The 24,389-nt window shown below is 38.5% G+C and overlaps 1 protein-coding gene across 2 annotated transcripts in view; it reads right to left on the reverse strand.

The window, feature by feature from the left end:
* Positions 1 to 20,794, reverse strand: part of rtn1b (reticulon 1b) — a 31,071-nt gene extending 10,277 nt beyond the window's left edge. Inside the window, exons 1-3 of one of the 2 annotated variants that reach the window (XM_057352663.1) lie at positions 20,391 to 20,794; positions 11,710 to 12,441; positions 10,560 to 11,342 (exon numbers count right to left, since the gene is read on the reverse strand). In XM_057352663.1, the coding sequence (XP_057208646.1) occupies positions 10,560 to 11,342; positions 11,710 to 12,441; positions 20,391 to 20,610 (1,735 nt within the window). In that variant the 5' untranslated portion in view covers positions 20,611 to 20,794. Of the gene's footprint in view, positions 1 to 1,339; positions 1,545 to 10,559; positions 11,343 to 11,709; positions 12,442 to 20,390 lie in introns of those variants that run through there. The other variant, XM_057352664.1, reaches the window with a different exon arrangement.
* Positions 20,795 to 24,389: the final 3,595 nt, after the last annotated feature.

Below are 24,389 nucleotides of genomic sequence, written 5' to 3' on the forward strand. Positions count from 1 at the left end.
TAGCAATCCCAAGCCAACAGGCATGAGTTTAGACAGAAATGACAATAATTGTGTGTGCACCCAAGGTGTACATTTAAGAAAGATCTTGAAGTCTGTTTTAATTTAATTCATTTAATGGCTTGGTGTTGTAGTGCCAACAGAGTACTTTAACAGAAACCGCAAACACAGGTTTTCTTTCGATTAGGCACTTAATTCAAGATCCTACATCCTGATCAAGCTGAAGGGCCGAATGCTCAATCAGGTGTGTGTTAAATAAATAACAATGAATTAAAAATCTGATGTAAATTGATACACAACTGCTGACAGAATTAACTATTAAGATGACACTTTCCAGTCAGTCCGAGGGTATGCTGCATACAAGCCAGGAACTAAAATAGATCATTAGTCCCATTTCTTACTCACTGATCAAACACACCCAAATTGACCTATATAACCAGTCTTAAAAATGAAAAAGATAAAATGAATGAACATTTTTCTAGAGACAGACACAAAAGGCCCATAGAAATTCTAATAGGCCTATTGCCCCTGAAGGGACAATGCTCACATATTTGCTTGTACCACTTTTTCTGAAAATGTTCTAGTTTTCCTTTCCCCTGCAAGAGTTTTCTAACCTGATTTTTGCTAGCTCTCGAGCTTTATAGGATTATAGTAAATAAATGCTTGCTATTGATATCTCAATATAATTGCATAGCGTACACACAAATGAACAGTCATGAAGATGCTTTGACTGTTAGCTAACTAATAAAATAGGCAGCAGAGGTCAACAATTAGGGAAGCATTACAGATGTGCTGAACAGCCACACCCTACTACACCTCTCTTTATCTCTTTCTTCTTTTTGTTTGCTTTGGCCTACAGTATACAAGAAACCACAATTCACAAAATTCAAAGAAAGAGACTGAGCATTTGATAGATCGTTGTATGGATCTACCCCCTCCGAATGAACAACTGACCTGAAAAATAGGTACTCATGCATATCATTGCCTAATGATTTTATTCCATCACACCCACAGTCGGCGAATTCAGGATGGATCCCCCCAATATAAACAAGAGGGGGAGAAAAGAAGGGCGTGCCCAGCTGTCTAAACCCACCATGCAGCCGGCTGCTCGTTGGCCAATGATGGCGGCCGCCTCGTTAAAAAACATGTATGTGTCCATGCAATCTCACATGCACCTGCATCCGTTTTAAGCGTTCCCCACCCGCTAAACTTACAAAAAAAATTAACCCCACTACATTGCTTTCACCATCATTCTGCCCTTCCCAAAACAGAACATGCATCTCCATCCACCCATCTTGCGTCCCCCCATATCCATCCCTCTCTCCGCACACACTCACAGTACCCTGGCCTTTCCAGCTGCTCCAGAATCCTTCCATCTTGGTTGAGTCTGCGGCTGCCATGGTGCTGGCCTGCATGCTAGGCTGGGGTGAGGGGAAAGAATGCGAATGGCTTTCTGCTAATGCTACTGCCGCTCTGCTGTTGGCTGCGTCTCTATCGTTTCCCTCTCTCTCTTTCTCTCTCGCTCACCGGTTCACACCATCGCATGAATGACCCATAGGAGGAGGAGACAGTGAGGAGGGGAGGCAGGGATGGAGAAGAGGAGGACTGGGATACATAATGATGCTGCTGCCCACTGGTGGAGGAATGTAGAGGGCAGACAACAAGGGGAGAGGCGAACGGTAATAGACTGATAGATTTTAAAGCAAATCAGAAGGAATGCAGAATTAAATTGAGTCATTTTTACAATAAAATTGTGTTCAGCGGAACACAAGACATTTTTTGAGAATTTTATTCTTACATTTAAAGTGAATGGTGACTAAGGCAGTCATTCACCAACGTTCTGCCTATTGTCATACAGATTTCAAAGAACAGGATGAACGAATGGGTTAAATAATTTAAATAAAAAATATCATCATTTACCATCCTGTAAATAGGACTAATCCTGCTATTCCTTTTGAGATGTGAATCAGGTGGGAAACAGTTTTTGCAGAACATATTTTGCTCATTTGGAGATGCAGTAATGGCTTTTCATCACTTGCTATATAAATTTCACTCTAGACTGCTATAACAGTGTGTGTATGTGCGTAAAGGAGGACAACAAGAGGATGGAGAATGACTCAGCTTTCTCAGTTAAAAGAAACAGGGAGCACTTGCAGGGAAGCGTCAGTCCTGACTGCCTATTGATTCAAGTGATCTTTTAGATAATCCAAAATAATAAACCTAAAATAATTGCTGTTATTTAATGCCTGGTACACAACAAATAAATTAAGTCAAAAGCGAATATCACCATGTTATCAATATTCTCGTACATTGAAAAGAGCTGCTTCATATGTGAATGTTTGGAAGAAATGCCATAAGTCACTGCCCCCTTACTTTTATCAGAATGTCACCTTGATGAAGAATCAGCAAAAATGATGTCTAACACCCTTTCTTTACTGCACTTGAGCGGGGCCATGACAATGGAAACCATTAAAGGCATATTTCACCCAAAAATGAAAATTCTGTCATCATTTACTCACCTTCGAGTTGTATAATCTGTATAAAATTCTTTGTTCTGATGAACACAGAGAAATATATTTGGAAGAATGCTTATAACCAGACAGATTTTGCCCCCCATTGACTCCCATAGTAGGAAAAATTACTTTATCGTTTTTTTTTTGTTTTGTTGAACACAAAAGAAGACATTTTGAAGAATGTAGGACAGCAAACAGTTCTGGGGCACTTTTGACTACCATTGTATTTTTTCCTACTATGGTAGTCAATGGGGGGCAAAATCTGTCTACAGTAAGCTATTGGCAAACCTGCTGCAAAACTACAGCAAAGTTTTACAGTATAAGATCTTAAATTACCTAATTTTTCAAAATAAATCACAAGGATGTGCTACGCAGGAAAACTTAACAATTTATGTTACAATTCCCTTTTGTTAGTGACCATCACACCCTTTCTTGTTGGCCTTGTGTAAGGACAGTTTTTAAGGGTTGCATTTGCTTACTGATATTACCCATGAGCCTTTGCATCCTTTAAAACCTCAGTGAGTGCATTTACATGCACAGTCTTACTCCGGTTATGCTTAATAAGCTGATAACAAGTAAGGTCATGTAAATGTGTAAAACGGTTTTCTTTTATCGGGGAAAGCTCCTAAATGGCGTAAGCAAAACCCGCTCGGCAGAGGTAGTTTTTTGCCCATTACTCCGATTTCGGGCTGCATGTAAACGCCTTTACCGGTTTTCTCTCAGTTCTGTTAATGTGCGCATGTCTGACAGCGCAATAGTAAAAGTCCCAAACGGAAGTAATACTCAACTCAGCTTTATTTATATAGCGCTTTTTACAATTTTCATTGTTACAAAGCAGCTGTACATGAGACATATTGACTATAAGCAAAACAATTCAAGTTATACCTGTAAAAACAAGGAAAAGGTGAAAACACAGAAGACAGACATACCCACATAAAAAACACTCCACACACACAATATGCACACGTACTAACACACATAGACATAGACACACACACAGACGCGCAGACACATGGACGCGCACGCACGCACACACACACACAGACAAGCACGCACACACAGATACGCACACACACAGACACGCACGCACAGTGAAAGCACACATTTAAGATTAAGGAGAGAGAAACACAGGTCAAATATTAAACAGACTATAAATTCCTATATATTCCAATATTAATTAAGTGAAACATTAAAATTCTAAAGCAGAACCCCCCCCGGCCAGGCAAATAGTGCAAAACAGTAAGCAAACGGTGGTTAATAGTAAAATAACGTATAAAAGTCTGCTCTCGAATCATGCAGTTGATGTAGAAACTTCAAAATGAAGAACTATTGTTGCATATGCAGGTACTGCGGACATGAGAAGAGATATAAAAATACAGCTTCTGACCGTTGGCCTGCTGCATTTTTAATTACTAAACAGACTATCGACCGTGACGTCACTGCATGCAGGAAACCCGGCAAGTCTCAAACTTCCATGTAAACGCGGTTTTATGCGTAGCCGGTTTATTACTATGCATGTAAACACGTAAAAACAGGTTTTTTTAAGCAGATTTTTGACAGATATCCCTTTATTTTGTACATGTAAACGCACTCAGTGATATGAAAATGCCTAATCATGGTTTCTGGTTCAGTGCGGTGTGGTACAGATGGTAATGAGACACTTCAATGCACATTGAACCTCCAACATAATCCCATATGTCAGGTGATACTGTAGATAACTGTAAAACTGTAGCCAGTCAAAAGCAGCTACAGATGAAAGGAATGAAAACAGAAATAAAGATTCCAAATAAAATTCTTGCATGATGACTTCAGCACATTTGAAGGACTGGTACACCCTCTATGTTTTCTAAGAATGTCTAAGCACTGCAGTGCCATCAAAATATAACCCTGTATAGCTCCTGTCTGACTCCACCCTGCTGAATAATAAGGGATTTGGGGAGGGAGGCCGATGACAAGAACGCATTCAAATACGATTAGCAATCGAAATCCCACATGTTAACCATCATGCGCTTATCATCTTAAAACTCAGTTCTATGAACTGTATATGTCTGTGGATGACGACATCAAAGCAAATTAAACCTCAGGTGAAACGTGGGCCATACTGGTATTACATGAATCAAATCAGTTAGTGCCAGCTTTGATAACATTTCTTTTCTTGCTAAATGCTCCCTTTCTGTAATAAAATGTCATATTCATTGCTGCATGACAACTCTTGCCTGTAGTATGAAATTATACTCATGTTTTACTCCCCGGCAAGATTTAAAGGGATAGTTCATCCAAAAATGAAAAATCTGTCATCATTTACTCACCCTCAGGTTGTTTCAAACCTGTGTAAATTTCTTTGTTCCAATGAACACAGAGAAAGATATTTGGAAGTATGTTAGCAATTTTCAGTTCTGGTACCATAGTAGGAAACATTTTTTGTATTTTTTTGTTCTGTTGAACACATAATGAGATATTTTGAAGGATTTAGGAAAACAAAGAGTTCTCGGGCACCTTTGACTACCATTTAATGTTCCGGAACTGAAAATTACAAACATTTTTCCAAATATCTTTCTCTGTGTTCATCGGAACAAAGTAATTTATACAGGTATGAAATTACATAAGGGTGAGTAAATGATGACAGATTTTTCCTTTTTTGGGTGAACTTTCCCTTTAAGACACAGACCTCTGCAAAACGAGCATTGATATGATCTACAGTACATAACATTAGACATAAATAAAGACGTAAATAAAGCCCTCTGTTGAAGGACTGCAATGACATCTATCCTCAGTGTTTATATATGCTGATACACCAGCCATCACAGTTCTAGAGGCTTCGATGAGACGCTGAGCTCAAGAGAGGAGGGGGTGCGTCAAACACAGACACTCATTCGCAGAGCTCCAAAGATACAGATAGAGACAAAATGGGTGTTAACTACAGGCAACAGGAAAGCTGGGGTGTTTTTACTTTCTAGTGTATGAAAGAAAAATATGTTAATTCAGTGTTAAACATTCATTTTTATTCTGTCTCAGAGTGATGCAATATAACACAATTATATTTTAGAGTTATACATTAACATTACTAGTCTAAAGGATTTACAGCTGTCTGACAGCTATTCCCCTGAGTCCAACATTTCATTATACTCCCACTGTAGTGCGACTATATAAACACAAGATGGCAGCACTTAATAGCCAAACAGGGGAAACGGAACAGACTGAAACTGACTGGAACCATATAAAGATGTCAACACATTAAACGTGAGTCCAACCCACAGCTAATGCATTATTGAATGCTTTGTATGCAGTGCACACATCCCATACCAAACAAATGCAGTTCTAATCCACTCTCTATAACGCAAATCGTCTAACTATTTGGGTAACAAAATACAGCATCCAATTATGAAGGACATGACTCAGTATTAACCAATAGAAATGCGAACATTGGTCATGTGACCCACTGCTAACCAATCAGGTTCTTCTTTCAGCAGGCATGCACATGCTGCAGTGCCATAATTTCTCCAGTGAAGTGAAGAGTGAACCTTTTATGTGTTTAAAGAAATATACAGGTACTTTATATTTCAGTCAGAATTCTATATTAAATGGTTTATGCAGTTGGTTAGGAGCAATTTTGTGAAATAAGGATATGTTGTAAAAATATGCTTTTAAAACATACTGATTGTTTAAAGGTCCAGTGTGTAATTTTTAGGATGATCTATTGATAGAAATGCAATATAATATATATAGCTATGCCTTCAGAGGTGTATAAAGAGCTTACACAATGAAGCGTTATGTTTTTATTACCTTAGAACTAGAACTAGAGCTATTATCTACATACACCGCAGGTCCCCTTGCATGTAATTCGCCATGTTCTGTCAGCCGTCGTAGTGTTTTTAAAGGGAGAGGTGGAGTGATCGGTTGGTTGTAATTCGCAACCTTGCCGCTAGATTCCACTGACTGGACCTGTAAAGATGTCATGAATTAAGACATCAATTTTAACCCAAGCTTTTGTTATATAAGAGGGAATAGTATTCAAGCAAACATCCTGTAAGTGTCAGAACTGAAAACGCCCTTGTTACTGAAATTACAACTGTTATTGACACCAGGCCCAGCGAACGCCAGGTCCTGGAATGCACCTATCTATGTCATAGATAGGTTGAACACCGCCTCCACAGAAGAATATCAATGACTACTTCTCTAGTCCCGCCCACTGGTTCGCGCATGACAGTACTGAAGTAACACAAGTTGCGCGGAACCAGATAGAGTGAGCAAGCAATAAACATGCCGTTAAAAATGGCAAAATATTGTGCAGTGCCCTGTTGTGGAAGAACACAGTCGCTGCATACCTTCCTTCGGATTCCGACATTAGTAATACGTGATTGAAGTTTATTTTTAAAGACGTTCCAGCTCACGTGGGTAAAACATTGAGAGTTTGTTCGCCTCATTTCACTGCGGATTCCTTTGTGAACAAGGCACATGTCAACACTGGATTTGCGGAGAGACTAAAATTGAAAAGCAGTGCTGTAACATCAATATTGGATCCGACAGGAATGGCGCAGCAATCTTATGTGAGTAAAACATATTTGTACTATGCATCACTATTGCTTTGTTAATTGTATTGAGGGTAAAATAACAATAACAAAGAGAAATAATATGACAGACAAACAGGATATAATATGACAGACAAACAGGAACGTAGACTAACTAACACTGGACTAAAACTACACTTGACAAAACTACACTAGACTAGACTGGGATAACTGACCACAAGACCAAGAAAGACACGACATGAGGCAGAATCATGACAGAAGCCCCCCCTTAATGAGCGCCCCCAGGCGTTCACCAAGGGGCAGACTAACGAGACAAGACTGACTGGGTAACAGACAAGAACCAACAAAATATTGTGAAAATTAATAAGGGCAAACAAGAAATAACAATAAATGGGTTGGGGTGAGACAATAAAAATAACAAACTTGGGAGGGGGTGTGGGAGAATAAGAGATAGGGGGAAGTCCAAAGGGATTGGGGCAAATCCAAAGGGATTGGGGCTGGGTGGGGGAGTCAAAGTCTGGGGGGGTGCTCGAGAGCACGGGGTCCGGGAGGACTGGACAGGGTGCCGAACTGGAGGCAGGGCTGGGTGCCGGCTGTGTCGCCCGCTGGAAGGCCGGCTGAGTCCCTGGCGGGACAGGACATGGTGTCGGTGGCTGGGCAGCGCTCTCTGGCTGCTGGGCAGCGTTCTCCGACGACTGGGCAGTGCTCTCTGGTGGCTGGGCAGCGGGCTGGTTCACCGGCTGGATCGCCGGCTGGGGTGCCGACCGGATTGCCGGGTGGGACGTCGGCTGGCTCACCGGCTGCTGGACAGGACTGGACATCTGCGGCTGGGCAGGACTGGACGTCGGCTGGACTGCAGACTGCAGAACAGGACTGGATGTCTGCGGCTGGGCAGGACTGGACGTTGGCTGGACTGCAGACTGTGGAACAGGACTGGACGTCTGAGGCTGGGCGGGGCTGGCCGAACAGGAGGTGGGCTTGCCGAGATCGCAGCGGGCACTGCTCACTGTCCATGGCTGCCTGCTGGGTTCAGTTATGGCTCGTTCATTATGTCAGGGATGTGTTCGGGGAAGAACCCAATTGCAGGCAGCGGTTAAGGGGTTAACAAAAAACAATTTAAACACAAAACAAAGACCCCGGGGGGGGGGGGTAAAACAACAATAACAAAGAGAAATAATATGACAGACAAACAGGAACGTAGACTAACTAACACTGCTTACACTGACGAGACCAGAGAGAACGCACATTATGTCGTGACCGACAATAATATGTTTCTCTCCACACAAAGCAAGAGGCTCTGCCATGATTCTGCCACAAGACCAAGAAAGACATGACATGATGAGGCAGAATCATGACACATACTGTATATTATTTTCAAGGTTTTATCCACCGTTTGCGAACCTGTTTTGAATTGTATTGATATTATTTCGGGTGCTGGGTCATATCCATTCCTGCCAACACTGTCGTTTTGGCCGGGAGTCTCCCACTTGTTTATTTATCGTGGAAACTCTCGTAACATTTGAGACCCGTGATCGCGGTGATCTTCTGTCCAGTTTGCGATCACGGGTCTCAAATGCTGACAGGTACGGTCATATATCATTAAACACCATACAACTATAGGCTATACAAACTATACGCAAAGCCTTGCCATGACATCCGGGAAATAAGTCAGTAAATTTGAGTAAAATCACAGGCTTCACTTATCCCGTGCGAGTGCGCCACATGAAATACAGATGTGGGGAGGTAATTTCTAAATCACACGAGGTCCCCAAATAATACTAATCCCGTGCGAATAGGGCAACATTACGTCTCTAACCAAATTCACAGAACTCTCCAATTAAGTTTACCATGCAAACTGCTATCCAATCATAGCAGTGGGCATTTACTTCCAAGTCTTCAATGCGGCACGGCCATTAAAACCGAGCGTTTGTCGAGGCAGCCTCAAAACCCGGGTAGAAAATATCCTATTACTTATTGATTTTGATGTTTTTTAATGTAAAACCCACGTGAACGTCAAAAGTAGACCTCATACAACAGTATAAAACAATTAAAAAGGCCAGTTCATGACAACAGTTAATGTTAACTTTAACAGTTAACTTAAATAGTTTAAGTAGACAACTGTTTCAATCACTGAAAGGCAGAGATCAATGAAAATGCTTTTCATAAATCTGCACTGTTGCAGGTCAGCCAGCTCTTTCTTAATTATTTTTCTCTGCTTCACACAATCTACAGTATTTCCTGAGGTCTACTGAGAGCTGAAGACATAAACAGCAGATGCAGACTGCGTTCAAGTGTGAAATAAAAACAGCTGCGGGCCTAAAATGCAGGAGATTGCGCAAGAAATGTTTCTCATTAGGTTTAGAAGGATATTTAAAAAAATATCAGTGTAACATTTCTGAAGTTTCTGATAAATCTTGCATATTGGTCATAATATAGAGGGCTTCTACAGTATGTGCATAATCTTCTTCTATGTGAGGATGAGCTGAAAAATCACATCAGCCGAGCATCAAATAGACACAGTGTTTGTGTGTGTGTGTGTGTGTGTGCGTGCGTGCGTGCGTGCGTGCGTGTGTGCGTGCGTGCGTGCGTGCATGCGTGTGTGTGTGTTCTCAAGTATCACAGAACCTTGTGTCCTCATCTAAACTACACTTATACATTCTCATAATTCTTTAATCCTTTTGTAATCCCATGTGAGTATTAAATCAATGTGCTAGAACAGAACAGTGACATTTGAGACAATTCTAAATTTACAACATTAAATTAGCCTGCCTGTATGTAATATTAGGAGAATACTGAATGTCAATACATGATATGAGCTGGCCTGTGCATGCCTGGTTTTGTAACTGACGGGCTGATTCTCGAGGGCCTTTGAAATATGTTTTTTTCCTGTTATTAAAGCCAAAGGGAGTTTCCAAACTGAGAGAAGCCATCAAATTATGACTCCGTTTTTAACTTTAGTGTATCATAGAATTCTCTATAAATGTCCAATGTGTAATTTTTTGGAGGATCTATTGACAGAAATGCAATTCAATAAACATAACTATGTCTTCAGAGATGTATAAAGACATTACATAATGAAGCGTTATGTTTTTATTACCTTAGAATGAGCTATTTCTATCTACATACACTTTTACGTGGAATTCGCCATGTTGTTTCTACTGTACAGTAGCCCTAAACGGACAAACTGCTCTACAGAGCACATTTCGTAAATATGCTATCTCCTTCGGCAAAGAAGCAAAAAGTGACAACATCTTAGTTTTGTGAGAGCCGCCATAGATCTTCGAAAGGGAGTTGCAATTCGCAACCTCATCGCCAGATGCTGCTAAATTTCATACACTTGACATTTAAGAAAAGTATGACTAGATGTTTACTAAGCCTATCCTACTTAAAACATGCGCTTAACCCACCAAATCCATGCAACTATCAACTAATGCTTGCATCCTTTTTTTAAAACTTGATGTCCAAGATAGGTAAGGGACAACAAGCTCTTATAAACACAGCTATAGGTAAACACATTTACCTTTCTCCCTGGTTAGACCCTGGAAGATGGCGGGTGGTGCTGTCTGTCTTTCCGAGCCCCTGCGGCCTTGACTGGATCGTCTCCTTTCTCCTCTGGGAACCTCGCCAATAGGATGCTCCACCTTCAGCTCTGGCAGGCCCAGACTAGGGACTTGGGTCGTGCTGACCTTGGGCTTCTCTTCAGTAGTGGGTGTCTTTTCTTTAGGAGCACAGGTTGGAGTCGGAACAGTCGGAGAAGGAGTGGGAGTCACATGGTGTGCTGTGGTTGAATGAGGGGTTGTGGGGTTTTTGACCGGCTGTGTAGAGTCATGGCTCAATCTCTTAGGACTTTCTTCCCCACAGGACTCCAGAGCCAGTTCACTGTCCAGTTCTGCCTCACGCTCCTCCCTCAAGATGCTGTACTGCATAGGACCAGAGGCAAATGCAGGAGCTGTAACAGGAGCAGAAGACAGGACGGAAGGTACTGTGGACGCCGGAGTGATGTTTGGCTTCTTACTGAAGCTCATGTAGTCAGAGGTAGGAGCTTGTGGAGTAAGCTCCTCAGATACTAGCTCAATCTCAGAGTCGCCGGATTCTGCACCGCTACCCTCAACATCCTGGGAAGGAGGAGAGATGGTGGGGGAGGGTTTTGTGGGGGAGATCTTCACCTCTGTTGGGGATCTGTCTTGCTTGAAGGTGGGCTGAGATGGTGAGCTGGGAGATGCTTGAGTTTTGTCTGGGGTAGAGCTAGTTATTTTAGTTTCAACAGCCTGGATGTTAGGATCTGATGGAGAGTCAGATTCATCTATAAAAATACAGACAGAAGAAGGAAAGAGAAAGATAAGAGTTTTGCAAGAGGTAAGGTGTGCCATGGCCATCTGCTCTTCCTAAATCACCTTCCCAAACTTCTGTCTCTCAATAGTGAATTGATGTTCCAAACTCGAGTCAAACAGTTTATTTCACAATGCAATCTTCAGTCACAATTTACACTTACAGTTGAACCTCAAACATTTGATCTGTAAGTGTAAATACATTTTATGAATGTTTGGCATGTACTAAAGTTTCCAGTTGTACAAATACACATACATAAGAGTTTGACATTAGCTACCACAGGAACAGGACCATCTAGTGGATCCATTAAACTGAAGTGCCTTTGTGTGGGTGATGCTTACCTGTGAGAGGCGGTGTAGATGACTCGGGGCTGTCGTCATCTGCTTCCGAGAGAGTGACAGTGGGCACTCCCTCAAGTCCCAGACTCAGGATACTCTCCTTCTCTGAAACTGTAACTGTCGGACTATGCTGGACTGTGGTGGGCGATTCAGATGTAGGAGGAGTGTCGCACAGGGTAATTTTTACCGGGCTGGCACTGCTACCTGTACCTGGAGAGCGGTACGGCTGATAGTCGGACAGTTCTTCATCCGAAGGTTCCTCCACATATGGAAAGGTCTGAGAGTCATGAACTGCAGCAGAACCGAGCTCTTCTACATCCACTTCTACAGGTGATGGGCTCTTCTCTAACATGGTATACTGGGTGGGCTCTGAGAGACCACTCATCCTCCAGTCCTCCAGGGGACGCTGTGAGCTAAGGGAGTCCTCTTTACTGGTGATGTCCATGTAATTGTAAGACGAGTCGAAAGGTTTTTCAGAGTCATGTGTCTTGTGGGAGCTGTCACTCAAGTCTCCAGTGGAAGTTATTTCGATGCCGGAGTCTGAGGTCAACAGGAGGGAATGAGAGCCAGAGATGAAGTCATCAGTATGTGGTGTTTGCTTTTCCTCAGCTCTGCCCAGGTTGCCAGAAAAGTAGGAGGTGTCTTCATGTGAGGCATAACTTTGATTGGACAAGAGGGAGGTGTATAGGTCACAGTCATCAGTGGATGTCTTTTGGAAGTTCAATCCAGATTTATCTGCATGGGAGGAGGACAGTAGAGGGGAACATTAGTAAGATATATATTTTCATATATCAATGTCTATCTGCAGGTCGACTGCGGTAGTGTCACACCAGGGCTGGAGAAGCTTAAGCGCACACACACACTGTGTCACACAATGTTATCGAGTCAGATAATGAGCAGATTTGTCATGACACCAGAGTTTTTCTGCCTCAGGCTACAAAACAAAACAAAAAAGAACACATACATGTAAAAAAAACCCGGAAGATCTAAAATATGTTTATGCATGTTTATGTATTCAGCGTTAAAATACAGAATAAAAATATAAGCATACCAACTAGAGATACATTTAAAAGTAGCTTTTATCGACCGATACCGATTATTGGCCGATATATCGGTGCATCTCTAATACAAACAAATATTCAGAATGTGGAAGCAAACATGGTAATATAGTAAGTTGCTTTATTTTTTAAAATAATATTTAATACTGTACGTAGTTTGAGGTTTGGTGACACAGCAGTTGGCAGATGTAGTTGGCAGATATCTGTATTCACTGTTTCAAGGTCGGTTACTGCTGAATGTGGTTCTAATAAAAAGGTTCTTATAAAAAAGTAAAAAAAAAAAATGTAGAAAACACTGTAAATCAAACAGGTGTACATTATGTAAAATGCATCCTTAAGGAAGTGTAAGAAAATACTGCACCTTCAAGAATTTACAATAATATATTGTTTATATGCAAATTTAAAGTCAATTTAATTTAGAGGAGTTAAGTAAATTTATCAGTGGCCAATTCTATTATGCTTTTGCCCAAATTATAGTGCTCATTTTCTATTAAATATTTTTTACTACTATTTTTCGTTATCTCATACTGTACTATGCTCATTGACAAGCTCAACGTTTTAATTTTGGGGTTTAAAAAAAGAGAATTTTTAATAACAGGTGCTCTTTAACAATAATAACTGTGGATAATAACATGATTTATGTAAATCACTTTGCTAACCTGACCCCACTCCATCAGAGAGCATGTTCCTCTATCTCCATACTGCCCTACATTCACTGGGCAAACCTGCTCCACTGAGACTCTATTTTTAACCATCAGTGGCTAAGAAATGTGTGGATCTATGGAAAAAGTGCACAGAATCACCTGCATGGACCACTCACAAGACATCACATCTCATTCGTTCTAGGAATACCAACAACCCACACCAAACCTTGTCATAAAATCACCAACAACTGATACTATAACTATAGGATTGATTCTCTTACATTGTTATTGGTTAACTGAACATGAACATATCATCAGCTTTGTTTTAGGAACGTCACAGAAGTGTCTCGGCATGTCTCAGTATTCATCTCACACATATTCATTCTCACACAATCTCCAGCCCACACATCATCACCCTTAACATCTAACCAGTGCGCAAGCCATGAGTCATCCTCTCAAAAAGTGTTATAGCGAGAGCAAATGGTGGATGTTAGTGTTGATCTTTCACTTTTCATAGGCCTTCATATCAAAATTGTGTTTCACCAGCACTAGTGATGATATGAAAACCACTCCTGGAGCAAGTGAGCTGCCGAGACTTTTAACCTTATAAAACAAACTTTGTATGAGGGATGTCCTTGGACATATTCACCAAAGACCTGGTGTGAACAAAAACCCCAGATGACTACAGAAAATAACTCTGGGCCTGTATTTGGCATACCCAATTTTAAATGCACATCGTATCCACATACAGTGGTGTAAATACAGAATGTTGGTGTCACATTCCACGAAACCCCTCCAAATTTCATAAAACACTGCTGAAAGTGATAAACATTATTGTATGTGTTGTCAGTCCTATGAAAAAGACACACAAATAAAGGCGCTTTTTTCTCTAAAGTCTGTTTTTGAAAGTGTATTACTCTGAGCCCAAGGGGCTCAGGAACTTGCAGACAATTGTTCTTGATTCCAGTGTCAGTAACCAAACAGATTCCACCCTCCATTGGCTCCCTATTTATTTTCCCTATATGGCAGTAAATGGGTGAGGAGACAGTCTTCCAAATATCTTGCCTTGTGTTAAGGCTTATTTTGTAGAAAACAACTTAACGAAAAAGATTATGTAAGTGTAATGGTGGGAGGCAGTTATTAGCTTAGATATTTGATGGATGTGTTGTTTGTTTACAAATATCAATTTCATACATCATAATTCATTCGATCTGTGGTAAAATATCAATAAATCCAACTGCAGATCTATATTCTGTAGAATAAGAGCTTTCATTTGATATATAACTTGAACATGTTGGACATATTTGAGCATTATGAAAAATGTTCATGATCATAAACATACATGATTTTAAAGGGGCTATGACATTGGGATAAGATGAATTTCAGCGTAAGTAAGTTATTTTATGTACGATAAATGCCAAAATGGTGCACTTCTCCAGAAACTAGAGAGTCTAAGCTTTCAAATGAACATATGATAGTTAAGAGTTACAGAAATACATGTAAACATTAAGGGAATACTTTTATGACGTAATTTTGGACCCAGTTTAACAGTTAATAGCATAGCACTCTGGGGATTTAATATGTTTTCAATCTGGTAATATTTTGTTTACTATGGCAATATATTGGCTCAAAGAAGTGTGTGTCTGTATGTAAATGTGTGTTGGGGGCCTTGCTCTATTGTTGGCACGTGCTGAAATTCAGAGTAAATAAAAAATATAGGCATGACAAATTTTGCACATACCTTTCTTAGAGAGGAAAAGAAAGAAAGTAAGAAAGAAACAAAGAATATAAAGGAAGAGATCAATAAATAGTTAGCACTGGACTATTGATAAATGGTGGCATTTGATATCTATGACATCAAGACGAAGACATAATGTCTTGTTTTAAAAGAGCTGATACGGGTTTTGAGTATCAAGTTTCTAATTGTATTAAAATGGCTAATGCTTATTTGCAAAAACAGTTTAGCCACTGTAAACATCCTTGCCACTAAATGACTGTGCACTCTCCATTTACATGACATGATATCACACACACATTATGAGCAAATGTTTGTTCTGCTAAACACAAAGGAAGATATTTGGAAGAATGTCAGTAACCAAACAGATCCCCTCCCCCATTGATTCCCATAGTATTTATTTCCCTATATGGCAGTAAATGGGTGAGGAGATCTGTTTGGTTACTGACAGTCTTCCAAAATATCTTGCCTTGTGTTTATTAGAACAAATACATTTATACAAGTTTTGAACAACCTGAGGAGTAAATGATGACAGAATTGTCATTTTTGGGTGAACTATCCCTTTAAAGACATTACACACTAACAAATGCTGTCGTAATCCATCTCTCTTTTAACTCACACATTCATTATTTTCACTCTATGTATGATTTTGTGATTATGTTGACCCTTCGACATACAAAGGACTAACTAGTGTATAATCTAATTTTGGCTAAGAAACAAATTTCTTGTTTCCTGGCGTCAGGAGGACCATCTTCACAGGAAGACACTGATGAAGCAATACTGCCTTACAGAACTCAAAGGGATTCGGAGGAAAAGTGTGACAGGAGATGAAGAGATTATCAGAGCTTTACGGCAACACGCTCATGGCTGATTTCATATTCACTTCTGAGAGAAATTAGGCATTTAGGATGGGCTTTATTTTAGACATTAATTAACTTTGCTGTGCAGTAAGAAGAACTAAATAATGATCAGAATAGAGAGGCTGGGTATGATGTGTCTGATAGGGTCTTGGCACATGTAAAGCAGTCAGTGTCGACGGATAGATACAGTAAAATAGATATTTAAAGTAGAGTATTATAAGTAAAAAAATTTGCAGTGCATTATTCATGTGCATTTGATTATTCACATTCTTGCATTATATACAGTACATTGCATAAACAGCCGCAGAAAAAATACCAGACCATTTTTCTGTTTTTAAAATGTACTAGCCTATTTCTAGTTATGTGTTTAGGTAAAATTATAATTTTTGTTTTATTCTGTGAACTACCAACAATATTTTTACCAAATTTCAAATAAAAGTATTGTTTCAATTTGCATTTATGTGCAGAAAAGGAAAACAGGAGAAACAGGTCAAAATAACAAAAAAGATGCTCTGTACTTTTTCTGACCTCAAATAAAAGAAAACAAGTTCATATTTACTTTTAAGCAATACAACAGTAATATTTCTACATGTATTTAGGAAAAGTTCAAAAATATTTTGTTATATGGTAACCTCGATTTTTATCAGTTTTCTTGTGTCTTGACATTCTGTCCGTCCTTCACATTGCTGATGGATGACTGTCTGTCACTCCTGAGGTTTGAATTTAACAAACACTGGACTGAAATAATACATCTAGAAATGCTGCTTTGAAATGAAATTTTGGAATGGTCTCTTAATTTTTACGCGGCTGTATATAATGTAATAATGTATTACAATGACTTTATTGGGTGGTTATCAAGACATTTATTAAAAGAAAAGCATTGAAAAAAAGAGTTTTCATCGTCACATTTTTCTGATGCCAATGTGATATTCTGCAAACAAAACTTCACTCTTATTTTGTGTATTGCTCATGAAAAGCACGAGGAAGTGAACATACATTTCACTTTCCCTCATGACTCACTAAAATAAAAGGCTCTCTAAGACATTAAAAACAACTTCCTGTATAATATACTGTACACAATTCAAAAGCTTTCTAATAGCCGAACATATGTGTATAAGCACTGTGTTAGAAAAGCACTTTAAGGAGTCTGTCCAATATATAACCTATATACCACTAGACCTAAAGGTCTGAAAAAAATTGTGAAAATGGTTTTATTCATATGTCATACATGTGATTACCTTGAATATTTTGTTGATCTAGAAAGTTTTAATGTTCTTTTTTTACAGGTTTGTTTAACTTCTAACTGTAATGAACTTTTGACATTTTTGCGTTTAGTGTAAATGAAAAAGATGTTTGCACTCAACTGTATGTACATTTACACATAATCTTGTACCTTTGCATCTATGTCATATTTGTTCCTAACTGTATTCAGATTGAACGCATTTCTGTCAAAGGTTATTGTTCACTTCTGTCCACTAAATTATTCAAGTACAAATGGATGGCTTTATTCCAATGAATCAGTGGAGTCATTACAAACACACCCATTTGACTCATACACCATTACTTCTATTGCTCAACTGTTCTATTTTACAAAAACAGAGAAATATCATTTTGCATGGATGTTTACTGGTATTAAAACAAGTAGCAAGCTTTGTGCTAAATTCTAACCCATAATGGTCTCATCAAATACTATCTCAACCATTCATCCAGCCATGCACCCATTCTCCAAATCCACTTATCCTCTGCACGATCACAGGAGGGAGAACTCATCTTAGTTCATTTTAAAATCAATGTTAAACCAAATTAAACAGTCCTAAATGTGGATATTGGCTGGTTATCAACAGGCCTAGCCTTTTTGTACTGAAGGTGCAATAGTATAGCCTAGCAGCCCTACCGCTATCATTCAGCTAATGAGACAGATTAGATCTGATAAGAGGATCATACTTCAGGACTCCGATTTACATGCACTTGCCAAAGTCAATCTGGTTTAGAATGAGGCTAAACATCACTTTGTGAAGCATGTATATGGAGGCTCTATATGATACTAATAAGAGCAATATTTGTTTAATAGTGCTTGAGGATGTGATAGATGTTTTCATGCCCAGTTTTCAGAAGATTTAAATTATGCATGTAGCTACAGTATATAAGATTTTCTTAAAAAATATTTGAACTGACCTGTTCAAACATGAGTCATCTTAACCTTACACTAACAATACAATTGCATAAATATTTAATGTAGTTTGAATTATCGATCAAACAATAGAACAATACTCTTAATAAGATGTGAGAGTTTTTGTAAAGATTCAGAACCGTAGGATAATCTGTGGGGATTCTTGTGGTCAAAGCAGGATATCGTCATATCACATCTGACACTGCATCCATATAGCTGTGGGGTCTCAGCATGAAGACTATCTAATTACCAAGCGTCTGATGGTTAAATGATGCATTAACAAATATTGTGTATGCTTCAGAGATGAGTCACTATAATATAGTTTTTGCCATGATATATGCTGCTCAACTATGAAAACATTTTACATTTGTCACTTTCCAATGGCCCTAATTTGGTTAGATGAAATTGTTAAATTAAGAATTATGTTACTGTTTATAGTGTCATATGGTACGCCAATGTACATTCAATGTACAGTATACTTACTTTTACTGTATACAATTACTGTAATCATTTATTTATTGTTATTTTTATTAGAGATAGCAGTAGTGATAAGAATAGTATAGTATGTAAATGGAAAATGATGGCGATAAGAGAAATAAAAAACCTCATGCTTTGTAAGATATTACTACCCAAAGCCATTTCTAGATTAGCTGACTGTTTTATAGTTTAAAATTAAGTTACACTGTACTTGTGGTTGTTACCTAACAGAAACCTCTGTTTCATGATACACCACATGAATATATATTACATAATCCAACTGCATTTTAAAAAATTGCTCTCTTACTATCATCACTGCAGTATTAAAATATACATCAAACAGAGAAAGGCCTTTTCTAAAACTAAAGAGTTTTTTATATAAACCGAATTAAACTACAAAGTTCTGAAGGTGGAACGAGATAAATATGTACAGGTAGAAGGAAAACTCCCTATTCACTGTAAAAAATCACGTAAAAATAGACATTATTAACTGTAAGCTTTCCCTGCAATTTTACCACAATAATTACAATTTTTGACCATATTTTAACAGTACAATTCTGTAAAATTACAGTTTTTGGACATTATACGTAGAAAATCTGTAGAAAATAAAAAATAGCAAATATTTTATTTTTCAGTGAATCCAAGCCTCTGTTATTGTACTATTGTTGTCCAATTGTACAGGTGAATTTTAGACTGGGGTTTAATTGAAATGGAGCAATGAAATAAGATGACAAACATGCTTGGTCTGCCTTGGTTTTCTATACCACCATCACAGCTCTCACGTTACACATAATTTCGATCTATGAGATGTTTTAATGTAAATGTAAAGTATTGATTTCTGTGCGGTAAGTGATCTCTGAAGGTTACTGTAAAGTGCCATGTTCTCAAAGACAGCTGGGGTACAATGGATCACTGTGGTATAAATCAAAACGTTAGCGTAGCATACAAGAAATATATATTGAAAATGTAAACATCCAATTATATATTACATTTACATTTATTCATTTGGCAGACGCTTTTATCCAAAGCGACTTACAAGTAGGAGAGCATATGAACATTTTGTCAACACGCTAAACAGTACCGTTAGTTCACAAGACCATGCTACTAGGAGGATTAAAGCTGGAGTAAGCAAATGAGAGAATGAACAACAAGATATATTTAAGATATATTAAGTATGATAGGCATTGTATCAGTTATACCTTTACTTGAAATATCTATCATTCTAAAACACCATATTTTACTGCATTGTTGCAGGCTCGAAGGTCAAACCTCATATCAATTACGACTCATAAAACAGTATAGTTATATCAAACAAACAGGCTGTGGTTTTGGATCACTAACCACATTAGCCTGTCACTTTTGAAGGACTATGATAAATTAACCATGTTTATAGCATTCTGTACAACAACATTAAAAGTCAACCCCTCTATTATGATGAAATTACATTTTTGAAATTGAATTTGTTTTGTATCCTACTATAATCAATAAATGCCACAACAACAAAAACAAGACCTGACACAGTGAATAGATGATATTAGACTGAAGTAATGTGCGGGTTAAACTTAAATAAAGTCAAATATTTATAATACCTCTGTATTGTAACAAAGCACTTCAACTACAGACAGCCAGTCAGTAAGCCAAGGTAACACGTAAACTAAAAACAAGGCCCCGTTCAAAACACCAAAACGAGGTCTGACGCAGCTGTGCATACATACAATGTACACGGGATGCCCGCATTACCTGTGGAGGCAGTTTCCATGACAACAGGGAGCGGTTGCCGATCGCTTTCGGGATGGCTGAAGAACTGCTTCTCCTCACTTGAATCGTCCTCCACGTCTCTCATATGCCGCTGCTCTCCCAAGTCATCACGCCGTGCCGTGGTGCTCCCAAAGCGACCAGTCTCCTCAGGATAGTCCTCACACCAACCTCCCGCCGAACCCGCCTCCGGTTTCACAGACATTGCAGAGGGCTCGTTGTGCGATGCTTTTCAAAGAGACGCGGTCACACAGGCAGAAGAAAAGCGGGCTGAAGACTGTTGTGAGGCTGTAAACTGTGTGAAGTGGTTTTGGGCAGGCCGAGCTCTCCGGAAGGGACTCACGCTGGTGAAAATGGCTTGTTTAGTTGAATGTTTCGGAGCTGACGTCACCGTGTCTCGGGCTCATAGTGGGCAGGCGGCATTTAAAACACACACACGTATTCATTTAACAGCTTGAAAGGTATAATATGAACTTCCAACATCTTAAATTGTTGTTGTTGGAGTGAGTTAAATAAGTAGGCATAGCCTACTTAGCCTGAAAAGCAAGTTTAGCCGAAATTCATATATATTTATATATAAAAAAACGAAAAATCTAAACTAATGCAACCACGCCTAAATTGCATTAAGTGGTTCTGAACATTGTCTTAAGTTACATAGAAGGTGGACTATTGTCTTATTTTAGGAAATAGCGTCATCTTGTGTTTTCACAGCTAGCTACAGTAGGCTATGTGTGGAAGATAAGCCCCGGTTATGTTTAAGGCTAGTCCCAGACTAAAAGGAATTTTGAGCTGTCTTAACTGAAAATAACTTGCCCCGACATATCTTAAAATATTGTGCCATTGTTTTGTTTCAAGATGGACATCGGTAATGTTGTTTCTAAGGCATTTTAATAAAAGCGACTTAAATAGCCTAAATTAACTAAGGCGTATAGTCCTGATTTAGGCTAAGTGTTGTCTATGAAACCGGACCTACATTTCTTACAAATAATAACACGGGGGTGTCAAAGATAAGCATATTTTACAATGTAGATTGTTTCAGCGGCAACAACACAAACGTTATGTGGCCCAAACTTAACTTCCGGTAGAGCTCCACAATGAATCAATAAATGTTGAGTAGTTTTGATTTGATACAATTAATGTACAGTACAACGAAATAATCGTATAAATTAATTTAAATATAAATCAAAATAAATTGTTATATTAAAACCAAACACATGCCGGAAGTTATCTTCGGGCCAGGCGCGTGACGGGATATGCAAGTAACAGCTGCGCTCACTGTAAGCATATAGTGCAGTAGATTCTTACACAGTCAATATAGAAATACCTGTATGCTAAAGCAATTCATTTTTTGTTTTTATGGGTTGTGTGAAGTGCAGCATTTATGTCAATGTTCGAAGAAAATATAAATTAATTTGAATTATAATTAATAAATAGATAATTATAGATATGTAAAAAAATTGTGTTATATATGTGGCTGGTGTATACACTATTGTTGCGTAGAGAAACGTTTTAATAGTTCTTTTATTTTTGCACATGCAGGAGTTAAGGGTATCATACACTTGTTTTTAGGGGTGACCAGAGGAAGTAGGCTAATGACCTGGCAATAAGACAGGAGTCACTGCAAAGGGAATATATTTTCTTTATCATTTTAGTAATGTAATATTTCCTTTAGCATTGGTTTATGCAATATAAAAAAGTCAATAGTTACAAATTGCCACAAGGTGGCCTCAGAGTCTCATTTTCAATGCAAACACATAATGGACTATTGAGATCACTGACAAGCAGCTGTTTATTCAAACTGTTGTTATAGCATATACAACACACCCACACACAAATTAATGTACATTGAAAAATCCAAGCCTGAAAACCAAGTTCACATTTATTATGCTGCATTTGTGACAAGCCAATGGAATCTGCCATCTGAGGAGTCAAGCCCTCGATTTGCTTACCATGCAGGCACACAGCAGCCAGAGCAGATGGCCAATCAAGTAAAAGAGACCTAAATTAATACACATATGCATGCCTGCACAAATACCAAGCTGACTACTGATCTACTGTACTCCGCTCATTTCAATTCATTTGCATAAAGAGCATGAATTGTGCATCAGTGTTCCATTTCTCTTACTCTCCCGTCATTTTATTTCATATCCCTAAATCCTCCATGTTGAGAACATGGATCATAATGTATTTGATGGGATGGAAAGTCAGGATGTGTCATGTTGACTTTAAAACGGCCTCAATTCCTTGTGGCAAAGATTCAACAGTTTGCCAACTGTTGGGGAAAGTATGTACAATCATGCAGTAAACATACATTCTTGAAATCTTCTGTGTGTGTCACTTATTAATCATAATAAAAGACAACATCACAATTTATAATAAAATGTACACAAATTATTTTTAGGTATAAATATATTGAACAAAAATGTGCACAACTCAATAGAATTTAAGTGTGACATAAAATGTAAGTGATATTCAAAAAACAAGATGAAATGAGATAAACAGAAAAAAAGGAAGTAATCCACAGGTTTTATAATTGTGTGCTCATTTTCATCTGAGAACTTGTCTGTCAACAGCAAGGTCATCCTTACAAAGAAACTTTCAGTTACATCAGAGAATTACAGCAAATAACCAAGTGTAAAAATTGGGCCATGGATTTGTGTGTGCCATTTTACCACAGAGAAGCTCAATTGGTATTGATAATCCACAGCGTTTTTAGATTGTAATCCCTTTGTTGGAATTAGCGATACTGGCAAAAACTCAGAGACAGGAAATTGTGATTTTGTCAGATATTATGTAAATCCACTGGAACTAATATTGCAGTTGTTCACTTGGTTGGTCTTGCCAGGATGCAATAACAAAAAGGGCTTAGATGGGGTTTTTGTATTAGTGGGAATGTGAAGATTTCATATGGAAGTTAATCTTTAATCTCTCAAAATAAAGTTACACTTTCAAATAATTATGTTTTTTTACTACCGCTTATCGGCTATGTTTTGATGAAAGCAATATTTAAAATAAAATAATACATCTGATTACATGCTAATGTTGATCCCAAATACAGATTGAGGAAGTGTTTATTCTGAATTGAATATTGTGAGCGAAGGGCCCTTGATCTCTGATCTGACAGACAATAACAATATCCATAAACATTCATGTTTACAATGCAAATACATTGCCTGTTGCCTGAGACAACTGGAAGATAAGTGTGTCATGTTTATTGTTTGTTGAACAATAATAACAACAACCTAATTGACAGCTTTTCTGTGGAGTAAACTGGCAAAAATATCATCTTTCCGTCCTTGAGAAATGTTGGAAAAAAGAGAAGACTGACAAAAACATATTTAGAAGTACTTTGCTTTGGGAAATACAGAAACAGCTCCTCGCGGGTGCTGTTTTCACGTATTAAAATTAAACAGAGCTTGGAAAACTAAACATACAAAAGAGATGTAAATATGTGTACCATGCTGCATTAAATGAGTGACATTATGAATTAACACATCCTTCAAATCCCACTTCAGTTGGCAATCCATAGAACAAAATGTGGCTTACACGAAAGCAAGCACCATGTTCTCTCTGAATCAATTAAACAAATGTGCCCCAAGGTTACAAAAAACTGTAATCACCCAGAAAAACAAACTGTCCTCTTTTCTTTTGGTTTTAGTATTAAGTGGCTGAGGAGCTGCAGATGTGAATTTAGAGACGTTTATGTGACAAGCCTGTTTGCTTCAAGTATCTCCTGAGACAGAAGATGTTTTTGAAATGTGGTGACAGAACTGTGATTCGCTTGCTTCACACATTCCCAGATTTATGGCAGCTGTTGTTGTTATTGTTTCAGACAACAGAGTCCAAATACATCGTCTGGGATTCAGAAAGTGGGGGATGTTGTTGTGGCACACTGCTCTAAACATTTCACCTGTGACAATTCAGTTGTTGGTGTTCATCCATCCCTTTCATGACTCCTGCTGTATGTTTTATATTTGAGAAATG

The sequence above is a fragment of the Triplophysa rosa genome, linkage group LG15 (assembly GCF_024868665.1).
Source record: "Triplophysa rosa linkage group LG15, Trosa_1v2, whole genome shotgun sequence".
In the NCBI taxonomy this organism is placed as follows: Eukaryota; Metazoa; Chordata; class Actinopteri; order Cypriniformes; family Nemacheilidae; genus Triplophysa; species Triplophysa rosa.